At 39.2% G+C, this 23,540-nt stretch overlaps 1 protein-coding gene across 1 annotated transcript in view; it reads right to left on the bottom strand.

Moving 5' to 3' along the window:
• The window catches only part of LOC117476589 (astrotactin-2-like), a 252,926-nt gene that overhangs the window by 106,195 nt on the left and 123,191 nt on the right, over positions 1-23,540 (bottom strand). Inside the window, exons 7-10 of the mRNA XM_034123245.1 lie at positions 20,288-20,455; positions 9,186-9,270; positions 8,226-8,300; positions 4,599-4,736 (exon numbers count right to left, since the gene is read on the bottom strand). Coding sequence (XP_033979136.1) covers positions 4,599-4,736; positions 8,226-8,300; positions 9,186-9,270; positions 20,288-20,455 — 466 coding nt within the window. The remainder of the gene's footprint in view (positions 1-4,598; positions 4,737-8,225; positions 8,301-9,185; positions 9,271-20,287; positions 20,456-23,540) is intronic.

Raw genomic sequence — 23,540 nt, 5'->3', positions numbered from 1 at the left:
TGGGTATGGAGGAAAATAGAGAGGGTTGTGTTTTCTGATACTTGGTGAGTTCCCTGGAACACCGGGGACACATATTCACGTATAAAAGACGTACAAAAGTGCATTTTGCATGATAGGTCCCCTTTAAGCAACAAAGAAACATGACATTCTTCTTATTTATTGCAATGGTGAATATGTCATATGTCCTGTTACCATGAAGAGTCAGATTTAATACCTAAGTTCCCAATATTAACACAAATATATTTGAAATGCCTAATCACTAAATGGAGCTCATACATTGAGGCAGACAAAGTGTATTCTAAAAGATACTGCTGGTGTACATCCAAGAAGTGACAAAATCAGACATGCTCACCACTTTAATGAAGGGCACGTCCTTCCACTGATGAATGGCTTGAATTCCTTTCTCAAATGTAGCTGCCGCAAAGCAGACAAAAGCTAAGTTCTTGCTCAATACTGAAGTGCTCAATATGCACCTGTGTTTGTGACGTAAACCAGCAAGTCTATTCATCCCGAAATAACGGTGGCACTTGAGTGACAGTCAATACAAAGAAAATGTACAAAGGAAATAATTGTATTGAAAGAACCGCTCAAGCTTCTATCTAAAAATAATCGATTACAAATATTCTGAATCTGATCAGCGACATCCTGCTCATGTATTAAAGGCATGGCTACAAACGGATGTTGCTACAAAACATGTCCTGGTTTTTTAGCTCAACGTCACTGATCACAACCCTTTTTCTAAGTAAGTGACATACCTTAGCTAATTAATCGAGAGCCGTACCCCAATCCCATTTACGTCAGAGTTAGCAGATGTTTACAATTCCCTCGGGAGTTCTGTGTCCCTGAGGCAATTTAATAATGCCTGTTAAAAGTTTGGATAGTGGATCAAGTTTGCAACAACCATTTATGTGACACTTAATGGAAAGTCAGTTCTCAGTGAGGGCTGTCATTTGAGCTTTCTGAAATACAAATTAGTTTATTGAATTTGTGGAGTCAAAAAACAACCAAAGCAAGGCAGCAGGGCAAATTCAAATGCTTTATACAAAACATGAAAATATAATTGTCAGGAGCCGACAAAATAGCTAAGATAAAATAGAATATAAAAAAAACCTGGCCATTCCTCCATAACAGAGTTATGGGGAAGGGTGGCGCAGTGGTCTGATCATCAGATCAAGGGGGCGTTGGGGAACTCCAGTTCGAAACCCGCTCCCGCCGCCACTGCGTCAGGCCGTTGTGTCCTTGGGCAAGACACTTCACCCGAATTTGCTCCTGTGGGTATTGTCCACAGTACATGTATGATATTAATGTGTACTTGTAAAAGCGCCTCGATGGCCGGTGTGGCGCAGTGCGCTGTGCAATGATTATCAGATCAAGGGGGTGAAACCCGCGTCTGTAAAGCCGTTGTGTCCTTGGGCAAGACACTTCACCTGAACTTGCTCCTGTGGGTATTGTCCACAGTAGACCATTACATGTATGTATGATCTGTATGTGTAATGTGTATCTGTAAAGCGCTTTGAGTCATTGATAAAGCGCTATAATAAATATAAGGATTATTATTATTATTATAGAGTGCAGTGAAGATTCTGATGATACTTCCAGTCAGGTAAAGCGAGCATGGTCTGTTTGAAGTGGCTAACTGTCATCTTTTTGGCATGTACAGTATTGCACAGTAACAGCTTCTGACATGCTGAGGAGACAAGGCACTTTGTGTTAAAAAGCTGTCTGCAATGTAAAGTTGTCGAATACACTGATAAAGACAGTGATGCCCTGGAATCAGTACAAAGAAGAGGTGCAAGATTCATTTTTGGAGATTATGAATGGGACAGCAGTGTCACAGACATGCTCAAGCGGTTGAACTGGGTGGAATTGAGTGAAAGGCAGCGATTGGCTCGTTTGGTTCTCTTCTTCAAGATTGTCCATAACGTCTCAGCTATTGATGCATCAATGTACCTAGAGCCAGTTAGAAGTGCAACCCGCAAAGCCAACTCTTTGAACTTCAAGCGAATTTTCACTACTAGTGACACTCTTAAGCCTCTTACACACCGAGCCGATTATCGGCGTCGATAGATGTCGATAGTTATCGGGCCGTCGATGGGCGTTGTGTCGCCCTACTCAGATTGGTGTGTACTGCACCGTCGTGCACCGTCGTGTCTTTTCGGCTTAGCGAATCAGTGCATGAGAAGCGAAATGGAAGTGAGGGACCCAAACAAACTGTTAAGAAGGCAAATCTGAGATTTCATTTAACTCCAGCTCTCGACACAGGTTCGGGAAAGCCCCATGAGCTTCTCGCTGTAGAGTGAAAATGGAACGCACACGCTATTTGTTGTTTGTTTATATCACGCAGTCTGTTCTTCTTCTCTCGGTGTATCACGCAGTCTGTCTTCCGGTTGTTGCCTCTTTTGAATGACGAATACACACTACCGACGCCTGCTGGTAAGGTGAGTTATTGCCACTCACGCATGCGCTGTTCGTACGTGCAACTTGGCTGTCGGCTGAACGTCTTTGCGGTGTGTTCCAGTGCGACACATGGCCAAGACGCAAGAGACGTTAGACGTGTTCTTTGGTGTTCTTTGGTGTCAGTTTGGTGTGTAATAGGCTTAAAATAAAATACTTTCTGAGAACAATCAGACAGTGGAACTTGCTACCAGAAGAAGCTGTCATTGCAGAGTCCGTGGAGTGCTTCCGGCAAACTTTAAGTGAAATTTAGCGGGGATCATCCATCCCCCACTGAGCGTGATACCTCTGGGTTCTGCTCAGTATTAATCCAGATCCAGATCCAGGATGAGTCCCTGTACTCTCCACATATTCATGTAATGGCAATTTTAAGGTAAAGGGACATTTTCCTCACTAATCATCTGTACTCATGAAGGCAGCATTATCTAACATGGTTTGTGGACAGTCACTCAACTGTTTTTTTGTCAGAGATGTGAGTGTTGTTGCTAAAATGTTTTCCAAAAGGACATATTGTCAAGAGGAAATATAATTCAAAGAAGAATGGCAAGACAAATTAATTTATTATCCTGGATGGGCATGCTCACAGTGAAGCTGCTGACCAGAGATCAGTGATTCCATCTGGCAGTCACAGCAGGCTCAATGCACTGGTCACTGAGTCAAGCCGCAATGCTTGACAAATGAATAAATAAATAAAAGAACATTAACCTCTACTTTGTGTAATTAAGGATGCTTTACAAACAAGAGTACAACATACTGTAGGTCTAAGATAACACAAATAAAAACCGGGAAAGGGCTTTGTTCCTGACCTCTGACCTTATGTGAAATTCATACATGGACGTTTTTTTTTTTAAATGAAGTCTGACCTGAACTATTTTCCATGATAACGAATGGAATAATAATTGTTTACATCATTTGTTTACAGCTCTACATGTCAGAGTTTGCTTTGCTTTGTTTGCTGAATTTACATCTATGGTAAGGGTTTATATCCAGAATTATTTTTCACTATTTGGTCTCCATGTTGGGCACCACTGGAAAAGCCTTAGCTTAGTTTAAGTTAATTTCACTTTAGAGGCAATTAAAACAAATACATATTTTGTACAACATTTACAGACAGGTGGCTAATCATCACTTCATCAGTATTAATAAATGCACATACGGTGGGGGGTGGGGGATAAGGTGTAGGCATCTTTGTAATCAACACATTTACCGTATTGAAGTTGATATGTCTGCATACAACCTAATACAAATATTTAAAAAAAAATATATATGTACATAATGTCCCTTCATGTGCTCTGATGATTACTGATTACACAAAATGTAACATTATTTTATAGGTAAAGCAATGAGTTCAGTGATGCACAGGCATATATTGAACTGTACTCCTGTATAACAATAGTATTATTTATATTTAAATTATGTAAAGAGTGGAACATTTGTGTATGCAGGAAAGGCAGACAATAGGGGTTTTCAAATCAAATATCACTTCCCAGGCTGGTGTCAGTTGGATCCAGTGGATGGGTGATTGTTTCAATCTGCAGCTGATGCTCTGACGTGCTTTGTGATGTTCAGCTGCACTGATGCATGCCAGCTCGTACTGGCTGGTTGGATGAGAAAAACACCGTTCTGTTGTTGCCAACTTTTTGTTATTGCACTTTGGGATTGCCAAATGCATAACCTTGTTGACACTTCTTGCCTGTTTGGATTCATTTTTTGCACAGTGTGTGCACAGTCAAAAAAGTGTTTGTACTGCTGCTTTGCCTGTCACTTTAGCCCTCTACATTTGAAACCCTATTATATTTTAAATACATAGTCAATGGGTAATTTGCATGTTATTTCATTTCAAGTCTTATGAAGTTGAGTATTAGACTCCAACCTTTCATATCATGTACATACAGTATGCTAATCTTAAATTATTTATTATTTTTCAGTGTTTTCAATGCCAAATAGACCAAAATTAGAAGTATTTGGCTGTCATAAAAGTATAGCCAGGTTATAAAGCAGCCACAAATGATGAAGCCTGTGACATTTCTATATGTTACATGTAAAAGAGAAACACAAAGAATAGTTCATTTGAACCATATTTGAACCACAGAGCACTTCCCCGTTCAACACAAGTGTGGAGCTGTGAGCTGAGTCGGACTGACCTGACCTCTCCTGGGTCTTCAGTAACCAGCACGTCTGTCTTACAGCTGGCGATGGGGTTGATTGACAGCTCCACTGGTGGCACCACAAAGCTCTTGCTGACTGGCAGCCACAGCCCTTGGCCCATACTGTAGAATGATCTGTGTTGGCAACCAGGAGAAAACATAAATATCAATCAAACTACTGCCACTTTCGAACATTTTGTTATTACACACATAGTTGTTTGTACATATATAAAGCTGCATTCACATGAGAAGCGGAAAAATGGCTCTGCGCTGATGTTGTATTTCTATGGAGAGAGTGGTGCCGCCCTACTGTGTCATTCTGCACTCAAAATTGTCGCCTTGTGCTGACCTTTGACGTAGGTACCGCTGACTTTTCAAGGCCCAACCAATCAGACAACAGCTGAATAAGGTGGGGCAAGCCATCAGATGAGATAACCATAGAAACACATCTAACTGGCTGTTCTGAACGCAAGGCTTTGCGCCCTACCTCGCGCTGAGCAAAGAGAAAATCACGTATCATGTGAATGCATCTTCAGCATGCAAAGATATGCAGGAATGAGCAGGAATAAAATAGTATAGTGATAAGGGCTTGATAGGAAGACAGCAATATATATATATTATTGTTGGCATACTTTGTGTAATTTTATACATTCAGGGTAATACAGTCACTGTACATGCAAACATGTTTTTAATTCATTAAACACCCATCTTACACAGTTATATTACAGTCAAGGGAACTTTTTCACTACTGAATAATTGCTGGCAATACTGCGTGACAATACGTTCAATTGTTATTCACATGTTGTCCATCCACACTGATGGAAACTGAAAGAATACATTAGAAGTAGCTGTGGTGACCTGGCTTTTTTATTGCTAATTTGAAAAATTAATTTTCCTGTCTTTAAACATAATGTGCTATGGAACATAACACTTTTTGCAACATGTGTGACCATGGTTCAGGGTGGTTTGAAAATAATGTGGCTCAGCCAGATAAGTTTCTCACGAGTGAAGATTACAATCCTCAGGAGGACGCCCTGGGGGGCCGAGACTTGTCACTTGGGAATAGCAACACCTGGCCTCAAAAATAGCACAGAACATGGGTGTGCTTTGCATCATGGGCTTTTAATCTGAGCAGGTGTGTGGCAATATCACACATTCCTAGAAGTCTAGAAACAAAGCTTTAATGGCCATGCTTGTAAAAGCTTAGAATATAACTCCTTAATGTTAAGCCAATATAATTGGTATACAACGCAAGAAAGGTAGCACACTCCAAGGGTTGTAATGAGATGCTGATCACTGAAAGAAGACTTCAAAGTAGAAAAAACAAGTGGCACCCTCAGGCCTTCTGCAATATGAAATATAAACTCGATAGATCCCATATTACAAAGAGCATATTTTCCTATTAAGTCATGTATACGGTTATCTACTGTTAAGTATTGCTTACATTCATCCTGTCAAACATGCTTTGGTGTGAACTTATTACCGGAACATCCTGTTTTCTGGACTGCTAAACCTCAGCATTTAAAAACGTCCAAAAACGCAACTGCCAGTACATCATGATCAGATCATGTTTAATGCACCTCAAATTTCAAAATGTTGTTTAATAACATTTAAATGAGGAAAGTGTCTCCATTACATCTTTATCCAAGCGATCCTTCAAATCACAACATGTTCATTTTCTCATTGCTCCTAGCATCAAGAAAGAGGTGAGAGACATCACTGGTTTCCCACAAAGATCGCCATCTGTTAAACCAATCTCTCTTAGGAGTGACTCTAACACTGTCACGCTGAAGAGCAGTGCAGCCTTTTCTCCAATCCTCCCCTACACACTGATATATACCCCTTCCAACAGGAACACATTGAGGGTTTCCACTCGGGTGCTGCACATTTACTCATTTTGTGGGCTATCTGTGTGAGTGTGTGTGCAGTTTTCCTTTCATCTTTCTTCTCTCACAAACTCCGGTCTGACTGCTCTCGGCCAAGCAGTAGATTTGGTTTCTGCCTTTGTGTGAGTGTGTGTACTGTAGGCGGGCACCATTCAAGTCCCATCTCCAACATACTGTAGCGCTTTTAACTGGCAGTGGACAGCTGAGAGCTGGAATATGCTTTTGTGCTTAACAAAGATTGTGGATTACCTGATTTCCTAGAGTGGAAAGACGTCGAAGAGCTAACTCTGCAAGGTCAACGCGAGGAGCAGCAATATGTGTGTGACAAAGGACACTTCCTACTTTACCTATACAGACTAAAGGAGTAGTGAGGATAAAACCTATTTGACAAAATACAAATCATGTCCTTTAAAACTGAATCAATGTTCAGCCTTGTTATTTTTTGAAACTGTATAGACATAAAGGCTACATGTGTGTTTGGGGTTACAAGGCATTGCCGTCTTTACTTAGTAACTAACCCAAAGAATTACAGTCACAAAACTATCTGACTTGCGTTGCACATCCAGTACATTTGGCTCAACACTAGAACTGCCAAGGGGGTCATTTTCACCCCTGCATTTTGAAATATGTGTAACTGGTAATCTAAAACGCACACATGACTTTTCTTAAAATCTGTATATTTATCATCGAGTGAATTTTGGGGGGTGGGGAATGAAGAGAACAAAGAATATATGAGCATTTATACCTAGAACTGCCAAACGCGCACCATTTATTGATTTATTATCAAATTAATCTGAACTTTTTTATTTGTTATGATTAGATACTGAAGCAATTTAAAAAAGAACCCCATTTACTGAATTTTAAATCGTTTTTTTTGTATTAAGTCCTACTTAGTAAATAAGAAAATGATGAAAACTAACAAATTAAATGTTAAAAAAATGACATCTCTGCAAGTGCTGACGCTGTTGAGTTAGGGGGTTTTAGGTGTAATGGAATGTTGGCGGTTTTAGTGTTAAAATAGGGATTATTTGTCATGAGTAAATGTATATGAAAACTTAAAACATATTGTTAATAAACTACATATGCTGTAGCTCATGTGTCCTACGTGAATGTTCAGTTGTTGTTAATTTATGTCCACATGGTAAATAACATTACAAATGCACTACATTAAAACCAAACCATGATGTTCTACTCAATCAACCTGACATCACCATTCACCAAATGTTTAAAATGGTGACTGTAATAGAGGAGAAAATATATTTCTGTCAAAACATTATCAAGAATGCAGTTTAGTTATATGTGAATAGACAGGCTTGACAGGCTTGCTGAAAGTGTATGTGATGAGCTAGGTCATGTTGATCATAACTATTTAAAAGGAAAATGAAAACGCCAGAGTGCTACTGAATGATTCCTTAGAGCTTGCAGGTTGGAACAATGTCAGACACAATGACCCCATCAAGAATGAGAAGAGAAACAAAAATGGCAGTAAAAGCATTTAAGGAGTCCACCCAGGACTGCCCCTTTGGCTATTTCTTCACATAAAAGCCCATGGGTAAGACTTCATCGTTGCAAGAGGTGTTTGTGTGTGTCCATCCAACTGTGTCTATGTGTCTCTGCTCATCTGTATGCTCCGTCACACACATGCCAACACTCACACAAACATGCCAAGAACACCACCATCATCACTGTCACAGATGGCCAGCAGAAGTCGTGTACTCTGGAGATGCAGAGGACTCACCTGAAGATCCTCTCTGGGGCCTGCTCCCCTGTAACTAGGTCATAGCCCTTCTCCAGGTCAGCATACGGCCAAGGACTGAGAACACAGATAATTGAACACCAAGTCAAATATTAAAATATGAACGAAAGATCTAGATAATTAATATGTCAGTGGAAAAAAGGATGATTTTTTTGTATTCATAAAGAAAGTATTCAACATAATGTGTATAATACAATATACAAATAACCAAGGTCAAAATCACCATTTCTTGATCAACATGTAGTTTTTCATATGGATACGATAACACTCAGTCAGCTGTTACTCTTACACAAGTGTTAATATATATTTGACATGTGACTGGACTGGATCCAGCAGATGACAAGTGGAGTTAAAAACAATGTGGGACCTTTTAAGCAAATCGATGACTGGCAAGCCAGCTAATTGTCAAACAATGTCAGAGTCAGCGAGGACTCATTTGACTCAAGATCTACTGTGTTTATTTTGTGTTATTATCCATTAATCAGTCTATTTTTATTTTTCCTTCTCTGCCCTTCCCTGCTGTTTTGTTTCAATACACACTATGACTTCCATCCTCCTTCTTTCTGTATTTCTGATTTCTTTTACAAATTCTCCTTCCTCAAGTTAAGAGACCGTTCAGGCACATTTGCATGTTTTAGCCCATTACCTGCAAATTGCTTATATTTCACATTACTGGTGACCATGTTTGAAAGCATACAGTACTCTATAAGATTGATTTTCTACCTTGGTTTCCATTCATTTAACTGTAATACTCTGGGGATCAACTTGCACAGAATTGAAACTTGCTCCAAAGAGCTAATCCATCACGGCGAACAATTCACCCTAATTTCATGTACAGTTAATATTGTGAGCTAATGCAGCTGGGACTGTGGAATCAGCCTTAAGGTCATCTAAGTGCAAGTGAGTTTTTAGATACGAGTGGACAGAGAAGACGGGACTTACCCTTCGTTTCGACCCCAGTCGCTGCGAACACAGAGGTGTTTATGGACAGGATCAGGGGAATAACCCTCATGACAGCTGCATTCTCCTGCGACACAGAGAACAAGAAGGGGCACAGTGGCGGATATTTATTCATCTCAGTTGCAGAATAAATTACCATGTAAGTGACCCTGCCCTGCTCATTCATTAGAGGTCTATCAAATAAGCAGTTGCCATGCTACCTCATTTCCCGGCTACATTTCTTCAGCGTACACAACTGGAGAAGATTAACAGTGACACCAGCTGGGCTATTTCCTGAAAAATGTACGAAACAGTAGAAGTAATTCTCTTGAATTGATCGTCAAGCCATTAGGAATAATTTGCACAGTTCCATGATTGGATAATTAATGGACCTGCGTCTAAATGCGTTTAGCACTATGACTGTATAATGTACCGGTATATGTTGTCATGTGTGAAGACTGAACAAAAAAGCTTTGAAGTAAGCACTCAAATAAACACTGAAAATAAATAAACAGTCATAAACATTTGCACACTGCAGTGGCTCAGTCAGTAGGCGCTTGGACTGTGAGCCGTAGGGTCGCCGGTTCAAGTCCCCGACCAGACCTAAATATGGAGTGTGGACTTCTACTTGGAGAGGTCCCAGTTCACCTCCTGCCCTGCTGTGGTGCCCTTGAGCAAGGCACCGGACACCCCCCTTCCCCCCTCACTCCCATTGCGCTGTACAATAGCTGCCCACTGCTCCTAGCACTAGACTCCTGGTACTAGGATGGGTTAAAAGCAGAGAACAAATGTCACTGTGTGTGCTGTGTGCTCTGCATGTGTGACCATTAAAGAGGGTTTCATCCTTCCCAATTCTTCTTCTTCTTCTATTCTTCACACGGGTAGTCCCTTGGAGTGTCATATATTCTGCTGGCTAGAATCTGACAAAAAGAGACTTGGTTTCTGTTTGCTTGCGGTATCCCTTGAGAATGTATCATCCCCACAGAGGCATTTTTGTCCTTGAGCATTTTTTGTCTCGATACAAGATCTGCGCTAAGCCCTGCTCAGTTGGCCGGACAACTCCCAGTGCAACGAGCAGGGACACTCAGACGCAGCTTTGTTTCCGTACAGGAGGAGGAAGAGGACTCTCTTGGATGCTGATTCACTTGGATGCAATGTGCAGTGTGTGTGTGTGTGTGACAACGCATTGAAAGATTGATGTTAAAACAATGATTCAAGAGCAAACATTCAAAAATGTGATGAATGTGCACTCCTTTTATAGTTTTGTTTATTGTTTTTGCTGAATCTTGATCATTTCTGAACACTGATCAAATAAAACTGTGTCCACTGATCCTCAAATAAACTTATATTGTCCAGCCAAAGCACATTTCTACTTCTCCAAGTATTGGCTTTTTTTATCAGAACTCTAGATAATGTATCTGTTGTATCTGTACCTTTCGTTGCACTTCATAACTCTGTATTGCTACTCAGAAATCATTAAACAAACCATATGTATTCAGTTCAACTGGTTTAATGTACAGGTATGGTTATGAAATATTCAGAATACACATCATGTATAATGTAAAGTGTACGAATGCATTTTTTAAATCTTAAGTCATTGGCAGCTCAACCAACTTTTTCTATTAGCGGTGTTCCCAAAATAAATGTCACTGAATGTTTTCTGTTGACCTATATGGAGGCATAACACTGGAAAAATATGTAATGGCCACCTAGGCAGCACTATTCACATTTTATCACCTACTGTTTAATAATTTACTGGCCGAGTTTATAGGCTTAAGAGTCAGAGCGATTCACCACTAGGATTCAGTCACAGAGAAATAACAAACGTGTTTTTATTTGCTTGCAGTTATTTCATCTGCCCTTTCTAAATGAGAAGCAAAAGCTCTTGAAATGGCTCCACTTTAAGATGAAAACACAACTTCAAATTCAAATAGCCGTTTTCGATAGAAGATGAATGATGAGCACAGATCAAATGACGCAAGCTCCATCCATGATGATAATATATTTTCATCTTTTTATCAAAGAACTTGTATTTTCTTTCGGTCCATAACATAATTCATCTTGAAAATTTTAGACTCACACCATTTTATGGTATAGTAAACCATGCAATGGTTTAATTAGTTTTCTTAGAAATGCCTCTACTGAAGGATGACAGTGTTTGTTAGAAAACAAAGTATTAAGCCATTATTGTTTTAAAAAAAACCTTGTTAAGGTAAAGCGCCCTTAATCTTCATGGTTACAACTAACCCCAATGTATTTAGGTTAGGAATTCACAGCAGTCACAGGTGAAGAAAGCAACTTTCTCTCTGGGTTTGAAACTGGAAATAAACAGCCATGTCGCATTTTAAACACTGACATGTTGCCGACCCATCCATCAACCGCTACCCCTATTATCTGCAGAATTTGTGGCTCTATCAATGTCACTTTACCTTCTTTGGTCCCTTCAAAAAGAGATATAACTCCTACAGCAGCTAGAGGGCTTTGCCACTTGTATGTAAATATATACAGTTTTTTAGGGCATTTACTGAAACGACTGATGTTGTCTCCTTTGATTTCATACTCCCAGGCACAAAAACATGTATTCTGTTCATGTTTCAAAAACACATAAGCACACATACACACACCTCCATTTCCAACTGCTACTTTTTCCATACACATTTAACCTAGTTAAAGTTAATTCTGCCTGACTGCCAGAGGCTCTGCTTAATAAAATCCATCTTGCACATGTGCAGTCAGATCACATGTTACCAGCTTGATTCTGGAGAGGTAGGAAGGAAAGTTTCTCTGTCGTTTTATTTTCCCTTTCTGGTCTGCCACAGGCTGGAATCTGCATTCTTAGTTCTGGTTATGCTAACAAAAGTGCCCCAACTTGGTATGTCTTTCTTACATATGCAATGGAAAAATATTTACATAGCAATCTCAGATTCTATGGTCAAAATGCCTGACTGCACGTCTTATTAATTGGAGAGAGGAAATAGGAGCATGCTGCGTACAGGAGCACCGCTAACAAGTGACTGTGCCTCCTGTTGTACATCTAATTAGGACATGGACAACATGTTTCCTACACACCAAAAGACAAGCTAATCAGTACCTACATTACCAGTGTGTCATTGCTGAACTGCTGGCAAGAGTAATGCTACACCCTGCATTTGGTCTGCATGGCATCCCAATGATGCCTCGAACACCTGTTTGTATCGGACATATCTCCGGGTGTTTTGGATGTCAACTAAAAACACATCTTATCATATAATTGTATTTTTTTTTCTTCATATCTATGAGTAAAAGATGGAATAAAATGTTAGGATGTGGGTTGCAGCTGAAAAACTGTGCCTGCAAATATATATAAAATGTTTCTGCTTTTCACAACAACAAAATATGATAGACATACAATACAATAATTACAAAGTTTGCATGTACAGTATACCCCCCCCAAAAAAAGAAACTGCAGCGGAAATGTTCCTTAGCTCAGTTGGATGGATTTTGATGTATTATTACTGCAAACACTAGAGTCGGTTGATAAGTGATGAGTGCATATTCCTGAAAACATTTATAAATATGTTCACCTTGATTTGCGTCTTAATGTAAGTGTTTTGAATGTAAACAATTGGATCCTTACATAACTGAATGAAACAGCTACGTCATAATTGTGAAGCCTTTGAACTGGGATCTTTAATTTGAGCTTCGATCAAAAGCATTATAAACTTATCCTCTTCTGTTCTTTCTTTGATGATGTGGTGGTGTCAAACGGTCAACATATGTACAAAAAATTATAAATATATATGAGGATAATATTATTCCAATGCAAATGTGCCCTCAAAATAATAGTGATATACATGCATTTATCACCTGAGTTAGAAAAAGGTTAATCTTCATGCTATTTATTTGAGTCAGTCCACACAGTGGATTTAACAACACCGGCAACTGTATTGCATTCAGAAGAGAGTAATCACACTAAATTAAGCGTGGATGATTGGTTTTGATATGTAGCTCAGTATAAGTATACTGTAAATCCACATGTGTGTAGCCTGCAGGCTGCAGAGGGAGACGCTCACTCAAGTCGTTCCCACCTTTTCTCAGGCGAGGTGCACCAGAGCGGAAGCAGACGCACAGTGTAATCTGAGGCACACCTTGCAAGTAATCAGCGGAATGTGTCTCATTCCTTTATGCAAATGCATTTACGGTAGGATCAAGCAATTAACAGGAAGAGATATGGCTGGTTGATTACACATTGAATGGATTGGATTAACTAACCTTTAGACAACTCACAAGAATCTGTTTTCAGTGGCAGTTTCTCTCCTTCTGAAACCCTGGTTCAGATCCAGTGTAGGCATATTAAAATGAAGGTTGTGGTTGAGGAGTGAACAGTTAACTGACTGGCTATTCTTTAGGAGGCTTAGTGGCAGCAGACACAACGTGAATGTACCACAAATAATTAGTTGTGCTGAATTAGTTAAAAAAGAACACTGCCTCTTAAAGATCAAGCGAGTAGTAAAAACCCAAGGAGGAGATAGAGAGTTGGGACTGTATGGTCATTAAACTTGAACTTCACTGAGCTTCTAATGCACTATGGCAACTGCACTCATTTTAACATTTACTGTGTGCACTTGGCTGGAGTTAAGTTGTGATTGAGACATGAGCCATATCAGTGCCATCCATCTGCTATGTTATGAGTTTGGAACAGAATGTGTTGGCTTATTGATGTATTTTCTGTGAGGGTTTATATCCTTCCATGTATTTATTTTTATAATATCTTAGTAATCTATTTTATGTCTCCAATTGAATAAATTATGCATACTTGTTAGGATAGGATGGCAGCATATGTTTATCTTAGTTGGAGTTGCTACATTTAGAATTGCGTTATTGTATGTATTAAAGTGGAGAAGCAAAGAGGCGTTCACTGTGGTTTCAATGTTAGAGGACCAAGTGCAGCAGAAAACATTACGGAGAGATGATCATCGAAGGGACACAAATGGTACACATGTCTCTAGAGACATATGCATTAAAGGGACTATGGCCCACTAAACGACTTGAACTCAATACAATATGGACCGGTGATTCATCCTAACCTGAAAGACTCACTTGAAAAAGCATTCTTCATGGTTGCAATGAAATGCACAAATGATATGAGCTACCGTCACTAAAAGTACCTCAGAGTTAAACACAAGTTGAAGGACAGCCTCCCTTAATAACAGCGAGTGGAGGGGCACCTTTGAAGGGTATGTCATAGTGGAATAAATGGTGTTCTCGTTCTTGCCCATTAAGTTATGTAGGTTCAGCCCATTTATTTTCAAAGTTTGAATCAGTCTTACACTTAAAGAGACACAAAGATGGAATAAGTTGATGCATAATTGATATGGTACACTGTTGTTGGATTGTTAGTTCATTTGATTAAAGTCAAGACCTTGATTTCAACACAAATGTGTACTCGATAACAGCTGCAACGCTAAATCTTCCTACAGTAACGACCAGAAGCTGTGTCCCTAAATGGCTATATATAGATGGTTAAATCTTGTAGGATCACTGATCAAGCCTGCATAAAGAGCTGAGACAAAGGTTATTGCTCCTCAAGGAGCCATACCAATAAAAGCTTTAAAGCTGCAGGGGGATTTACAGATAGACAACACCCCACTCGGAAGGGGCAGATAGTTTGGTGTATGAAAAGTCCAACACCACATGTTTATCAGAGCAGTTCTAAAAACATCTGGTCAGTATGCTTTTACTGCTTCCTCAGACATCCACAAGCTCACAGCTCCAAGTACAAAGAGAGGAGAGTTAGCCCATGCGGGGATGAGAAGGCTCTCTGTTCACTGCTGGATTTCTCAATCAGACCCAAATAAAGATAGGTCATGCTCAATAATAATGTATCAATGTTGAGGAAACAGTAAAAAGAAGATACAATTCATTGCTTGATTGCAAAGAAAGAGCATTACTGACGGTACATACATTTATTTGAAAGGTTTATGTTGTTATGTATATTAAATATCTGACACATTCAACCATTTTATGGACTAACTAAAATACAATTTATCAAATTTGGACTTGCAGACATTGACAACAAAAGGAGAAACCAGACGAATACATTGTTCTGTTTTACAAAACATTGCACTGTCTTTAGCATCACAGGACGTGCAAATAAAACATAACGTTCCATTGCTAGAGTAAATGACTAACACTAGTTCTGAAGTCTGTTACCTCTTTCACACGCGTGATTCAAAAAATGTGTTGGACAAATGTAAAAGTAGTATGTGTGTTATGCACTGATTTGCAGATATGATAGCATCAACGTTGTAATTTCCATCAATACCACAGCTTTAGGGCTACAAATAACAACCCTTCAAGAGGGAAAATAGCTTATTACGGTCATCAATGCCAACATTTACAAAACACCTATTGTATACAAATCCAGCAAACAATGTTGAGGACATGTGATTTTAGCTGCCCTTGTGTAAAACCTTATGCTGTTGTACAAAGCTGCAAAATGTTTTACATCTAGATGGAGTTGGAGACTTGATCAGTTCTGTATATTAAACATGTTTGCCCCAGACTCCTATGTGATTAGTTATTGTAAAGTTCTCTCTGTGAGTGTTACCTATACACCTCTTCTGCAGTTCATTGCCTTTGGAAAATGTCTGGAATCTGTTTTTTTTCATAAAATTCACGAAAATAAATACTATACTGTGGCATGCAGGGAGCCTTTATAGTGATGCCAAAAGTTAGGGCTGACTGATTAGACCATGTTGTCGGCCTAATTTACAGCTAATCTCCTATGATTGGAAATAGCGATTTGATGACAACAATTATCCAACTGTGCTCACCCAGGCAATTTCCTGGTGCATTCAACTCAGGTTTCTACACAGACACACAACCTCACACTGCTTATGGGGATAGTACCCCCCAGTATAAACACCAATATTAAATTGCCAATAAAATTTGTAACCATAATCACACCGCTGTGTCCTCATTCTCCAGCTCTTTACTTTGCTCGCTCACTTTAACCATCCTTCTGGTCTGAATAAAGAGCCAAAAATGTAAAACAGTTCAAGTGGCAATCACTTGAGAACAACAAATCATTTCTCGTCAATTGTATAACTAACCTCATGGTACAAATGACTTGTTTCTTTATAATAATTTAAAGTGTCTCACTGTGGCCACGAGGAGGATCTTTGCATTTCATGTTCCATAGTACATCAACAAAAAGCCTTATTTTTGTCCTGCTGCACATTTAAGCTTGTTGAAACAAATCCAGGATGAACCATTGTGATTTTAAGACATTGGCTGGACTGTGCTTTTTATAGTGTGTGTGTGCATCAAAATACTTTCATTTAATTAAATGATCAAGCAGGTATATATGTTAACACACCAGCAGTTTAATTTCTAATTAGGTGAGGTTGGAGGAATACGTAAATTCAAATGAGGAAAACAAAGACAGCTAAGGCGGTCCCGGTTTCTTTATGAGGTTAGTTATGATGATAGATAGAACGGTTGTGAAGGCAATCTATTCATCTTTAGTAGGGCGTATAACTATATGCGATAGGACACAGTGACTAATAACGTAATAAGCCATAATAATTAAGACTTAACTTGAGTCATGTTAAAGGTCACCTATTATGCAAAATCCACTTTTTCATGTATGTTATACAGAAACATGTGTCAAAGAGATTCTGAAAGAAAAATATTCGCTCTCTTTTTCTCCTGATACATTTACATAAAAACCTGTCTGAAAATGAGCTGATCAGATTTTGGCCACTTTATGATGTCATAACGATGTTTTGGCTTGTGTAACCATTAGCCAATAACCAACCAAGGTAACCCCCCCCCCCCCCCCCCCCCCCCACCACCTTATCACCTGAATCTCCTCCTAGAGCACTATTGTGTTCTTTGTAACCAAATATCTCTCAGAGGGGCGTGGGGAGTGGCTCCTTATTTTAATCTAAAGTAACAGACAGAGAATCAGCTCTTTTGAAACAGGGCTGAAACAGAGAGGTTTATGGGATGCTACAATGTGTGATCTGTTTGGTATTTTGAGCCAAACTATTCAGAGACATGTTTGTATATATCTGAGACCTATAACATATTGATGAAAAACAGTATGATAGGGGACCTTTAAAGGTATTTCATACAATATTCTTGTTACAAAGATGTCCCGTGGTCCAATTCTAGTCAGCCAGATGCCATGCAGCTATCAGGCAATAGAAACAGTTGCAGTCTGCCATTTATCTACTAACCTACATGCTAGCAGCGAGTGAGGCGGCGAGGGGGGGAGGCAGGGAGGATTTATTTTCCAATCACAGGGATACTGTGACTGCTAGTCAACAGTGACAGTCAACCCTCATTACATTGAAGCAGGATGATTGAGACGGCGTGAGATAACTTGCGGAAATGATACAGAGCAAAAAAATAAACGTTATATATGAGTATGTTTGGGCAATACTGATACATGCAATGTGTTGAAATGTCTAAATAAGTGGATTTATGCTACTACATGTAAAACTAAATGTAAACCTAAATGTTAGTTTTAAAATAAATGACACAGTTGAAAACAGGGATACACACTGCCCACATAGTACATGATAATTGACAAATTAAAATGGTCTGCACTTAATCACGTGCATGTTTTCGTAGTTTGTGTAAAACAACCTACAAGCAACACTAGGACATGTCACCATGTCCTTTTTCATTATTAGAATGATGAAAACATCATGCCCACGGGAAGTAAGAGTGCTGACATTGCTGCAACACACGGTGGATGAGGTAGGCTATATTTGTAAGATAGTGTTGTTGTGTTCTACTTCGCTATCACCTGCAATATATATGTTTAGTTTTTTGGAAAATAACTTAAAATGTCCATCAGTATCCATAAGTCTTAATTTATTTTGCAATTTCCTTTTAAACCTCCAAACTTAACAATGTATGTGCAGTATGGATGCACAAAACACATGATAAAAGTATATTTGTGGAACCACTAGGGACATAGTGTCATATCTTTGTTTTGACTATCTTACAAAGGGTAAACTGGACAGCAATGTTGTGGCAATTCAACAAAATAGTTAGTTGTCAAACGATTTCTGATATTTCTCCTGCCAGTTAAATGCCAAAACCACATGAGTGTGTCTGTCTTTGGACATTCTTTGTGTGTGAACAAGATTTGCCCAAGCAGGTGTTTTCCTGTCACTTGTTAAAAGGTAAAACACACACTTTGACATTGCTTTTTCATGTGGCCAGGATTGCAGTATGCTTGAAAGTTGCAGTGAACAGAGAGCAGTACTTCCCTGTGTGATTTACCCTTTGACATTTCACAGCCAATAGTCCACCCTATTGTTAGAACATCAATGAATGTGCTTGGATAAAATAGTTTCTTTCAGGGAGGCTGTGTGTGTGTGTGTATGTGTATGTGTATGTGTATGTGTATGTCTATGTGTGTGTGTGTGTGTGTGTGTGTGTGTGTGTGTGTGTGTGTGTGTGTGTGTGTGTGTGTGTGTGTGTGTGTGTGTGTGTCTGTGTGCAGGTGATATAATGGAGGGTAGAGGACAGCGACGGAAATAGAGATCTGTCGAAGAACACCTTTATTTTTACTACAGAGTGGATCTGGTTGCCTTGAGGAGATACAACATACTGTACTTGAGGACAATTACTGATCAAATGATCTTGCTGCTGAAAAGGACAAATGAAAAGCAAAATTAATAGAGAGAGACAAGGACACTCCTGCTGACCGTAGTACTAATAAAGTAAAAATAGCGAATGTACTGGCGACCGGATGAGTTAATGACTCAGATAGAATTACAACCATTACAGATCTCTCAGTTAATAAATGTGCAGGGAATGATGGAAGTATATTCACACGTGTATGCGCACACTCAGCATCCAAAAACCGATAAGTGCCAACTCCATCTTTGGCATCGTCATGTGTGCTGACTTAGTTGAGTGTATGGAGCGCTAATACATTATGCATCAGCCCTTAACATGCCCTTGACCAGGGTGACATACATTTCACATACATTACAGATGTAATCCATTCTAATGAGCTTAGACTTTATCTGGATGGGCCCGAAACACACAGGGGAGTTACGGCACTCAAGGGAAGATAAAGATCATAAAGCTTTTGTAGGAATAGTCTTAATGTCAGCACAAGTAGGGCCAACATTGTACAACCTGGATGTGTGCATACTGCAGTGGAGCCTGGTGATTATTTACCTGGATGGGTACGTGCACTGAGGACTTCACAAACACACTAATTATGATGTTGCCTGGATTGTTGTACTATGCTTTGACTACAGCGATGGGAGTGTGTAACGTTCACTGAACACACTGTCACAATTACTAATAGCCTGAACATATACATGGAGACCAGCCCTTGTGTGGGCCCTTAACTGGCAACTCAGCCAATCGCGTCTTCATCATGAATTCCAATGTTTGAATTTGTTTCTGGGTGCCGACATCTGCTCCATTAACTCGTGTTGATTTGGTGTAAATTCAATAATTACATGAAACCTTCCTGATTAAGGCCGCACATTATTACAGTACTAACATGTGTGAAGTGTATTTTTTTGTTACATCATGTTAAAAGAGGGTTAATAAATGAGGTTCTTAAAAGAAATCCCCATCATTCAACCAGCTAAAACTGAATTTTTATAACAAAATTAGAGTAACCAGTGAGATATACTGTAAATAAACAATCAAAAAACGTATACCATACTGTACAATTTCAATTGAAGTAATATACAAATACTTAAGAATAAGAATGTAAAAGGTCAATAGAGATATGCTTGTGGCTGGTGGTAATAACACACATCCACATCCAACTATTAATGAGTTTACTACTGTGCAAACAGCAGTCCCATCAGGCTGATCCAAGGACTTTTTCCGATATCTCAGACAATGAAATACATTTATGAAGGTTACCCTTAAGCAAGAAGAGCTGGCTTCTTTTCTCCTCATTCTGGGGATTGGCCCAATGCAATTATCACAACAAAAAAGGTATTCAATGCCAGTATTTCCTTCATATCTCAACATAATCAATATGGCTTGAACATAGCTTTGAAATACACTTCATATCAGTGAATAGAATTTCAAGTGATTCAATGCCATGTGTGTTTTAATGGACTCACCTGTGTCCTGATCACAAATCTGCTCGCACGGCTCGGTAGTCCTCTGGCCGCAGTAGTCCAGCACCCACTGTGTGGACGAATTGGTCTGATAGTAGAGAGTTAGCTTGGCTGGGTTAAGCCAATTAGAAACATCCAGGAAGCTGCCCATGCTTACCACAAAACTACTTCCTGAAAAAAAAAAACACAACACGAAATTATTTAGCTTGTAAAAAACAATAAAACGGTTAAAACAGTCTCAATTGGTTGGCATTTTGAAAGGCTCTTTACCTGGTTCTATTGCAAAATCAATTGGAGAGTGGTTTACTCTTTTGTTTTCACTGTAATTTCAATCCCCCTCCTGACCGGGCTGAATTTAAATGAGAAAATTAAGACCTATAATGTGTGTATTGATGGGATTTCCTTGGTAATTGCAGTAGAGGGGGTAAAAGAGTTCCACGAGTCAATCAGTAAATGCTATGCTCATTGACGCTGCCTTACCTTTCTTTCTTACTGCTCCCCGGCCAATCGTTAAACTCTGATCACTGAACAAGATTATCCCTAATTGATGCCAAATACTTTTATTTGCAAAGAGAGCAGAGGAGATTGTGTTTCAGCCCTCTGCTGAACACAGAGATTCAGCTATATTATGCGAGCAGTGCTTGGTTGCAGAAGGTATGTGTGCATTAAGTAAACATTTCTGTGTCAAAGTAATGTACTTAAAATAACAGAAAAGGACATAAAGATGGGATCCACAAATGTAATCTGAGTTATGAAGGGAACTCCTTTGAGGGTGGTCTCCAGGCTTTATTTTAAAGACAGGATTAATGCGGATGGAAAAGCTTAGACAGTAGCCGGTAATCAAATCTGAGTCACAGGAAAAGTCCAATGCCCTGCAGTGTTATACGGAGGAGAAATATCAAACAACCAATGCAGAACAAGCAATGAAATCCCAAGGCTCATTCATGTATTTTTCTTAACATTTGAGTTGTTCCAAATTCCTGATAGAATACATAACCATTTGCCTCCTCCTACACACTTGAAATCACCGGCTGCTTCTTTTTGTTTGACAGTCAACAGTCGCACAGGGACAGTCTGACCCAAAGAGCCTTCCAAAAATACAGCGATATTTGAACGTTTTATTTTCTGACAACCTGGCAAACACGAATAGAGACACTCATCTAGACCACAAACAAGCCTGTAGTGTTGCTTTTAAGTACATATTGCATTGTTTTAGACGTTATTTAACTGCACATCCGGAGTGGATTAAAGTAAGTGCAAGAGTGTCTGTCCGATTATTAAGTAATAAAAGAGTGATCAATGAAGAAGTTTCAATACATGAGAAACAAACTGTAAGCTTTCTTTGTTCCTGATATGAAATACAACTTAGAAAATACTTTTTAGATGTTATGCTGTAAAATACAGTTTTCTTGTTTCCACACACTCACAGAAGTCATGATCTAAAATTGATCGGGAAATATTGTAAATCATGAACAATCACAGACCAAAACTCCCTTATAAACAATGGATTGTGTTGCTATTCTTTAAGTTTCCACTATCCACCATAGTGCCAACAAGGTCAAAATACACACAACTCTTCTTAAATGGCATTTCTAAAAGCATCTTCCAGGACAGGCTGGCTGAAAGGTGAGCATAATAAGGCCTTTTCCTGCAATACAGCAGTTAGGAAACAGAATTGCCAGGAGCTCTCATTTGCTGAGGAGAGGAGAAATGTAACGGTCTCAGCTCTCGCAGTGAGGAGGCAATTGTTAGATCATGGGTTGGTTTATCTGGGACCTGTAAGGAAACCCCTCCTGAGCAGTTTGTTCGCTGATTGCCAACAATTTCATTGTGCATATTGTGAATGGAGTGAAGAAGACTGGGGGAACATTATTTTGTTTGAATTGTTTTGGGAACACATTTGAAGTAGAAAGCATCTCACACCTGTTTTATGGCAACGGAGATAATTGGCACATCTGGCAGTTGGTTTTCTATCCAACAAGTTGAAAACATTTACCACCAAAATAAGTCTTTTACACTGACTGTCATTATTTGTTTCTTATTTTGTTGTTGCTGGATTATTGTTTTTTATATTTGCGTTGCATGGCATGGCGTTTGAGTAACAGGATAGACACATAACTACATGACGAAGATTATTACTCTGATACTATTACTATTACTAATGTGTTACACCTGACTACCTTGTTCTTGTGAGGGACTTTACATGAAATCAAACTGGCCCTGGCATTATATCCATTGTGTGTGTATATCCCTGTTATCTGAGAACACACATTTTGAGCGGCATTTCCATCAATAACATTGGACACATGATACAGCTGCTGTTGTACAGTCCTGCCATTCTGGATTCACTCATCAACCTAAGTTCCGGTGAATAAAATACCTTTTATTATTATTTTGCATCACATGCTGTTTTTAAGTTTCGCTGACAAACCACTAGAACACGCATAATCAAAATGACACTGTATCAATGATGACAAGATAAGTTTCTTTACAGGAAAGTACACAAAAGAAACCTTGTTCTGCATACAGGAAGGTTTGCTGGCACACTCTTCCTCGGCCTGCCGTCACTCATGATTTATCGTACCATAGCATTTTAGTTTCTATGCCTGGCCATTGCTGTCCTAACCTAACTCATATTTATATGTGGCTTGCGAGTTTGGATTGCCTTGTTTGTTTGTTTGTCGGATTTGTGTGTTTGCTGTGTGTGCCTGACTGCTGCCAAGTGTATGCCTGGCAGACTAATGGGTTAAGCCGCCTTTTATCACATCTGCTCTGCGTCAGGTGTCTGGTTTTCTGAGTCCAATTCCAGTATACACAAGTTTGCAGAGGAACAACAAAAGTAAAATATCCCTGCTTACAAAGAGGAAATGCTATATTGAAACACACAATATATAGATGGCGTTCTGTGTCTTAGCTTTAGTGTTTCTAAAATGTAAAGTGTATCCTGAAGGTGGCACTCAAATAAAGTAATTCAAATTGAAATAATGAAATTCCTGGTGATCGTGAATATCATTAAACTCCTACCTTTCATTTTTAACATCTTACGTCAATGGTTAAGAACTGAGCATCTAGTCAGAGGTCACCGCAAACAGTATCTAAATGTTCGAGAAAAGTTTTCTCCATGTCTCAAAATCCTCCCCAGTTAGATATGGTAAAGCAAAGGCGAGGAGGTCAGAAAACAAGCAATCAATAATAATTCTACAGGAATTAAAAATATCCATAATACTTCTCACAGCAAACTGACTGACAGTTGAAT

Source organism: Trematomus bernacchii, unplaced genomic scaffold (assembly GCF_902827165.1).
Source record: "Trematomus bernacchii unplaced genomic scaffold, fTreBer1.1, whole genome shotgun sequence".
Classification (NCBI taxonomy): Eukaryota; Metazoa; Chordata; class Actinopteri; order Perciformes; family Nototheniidae; genus Trematomus; species Trematomus bernacchii.
Note: the sequence above shows the minus strand (reverse complement) of the source record. Positions and strands in the feature narration are given on the sequence as shown.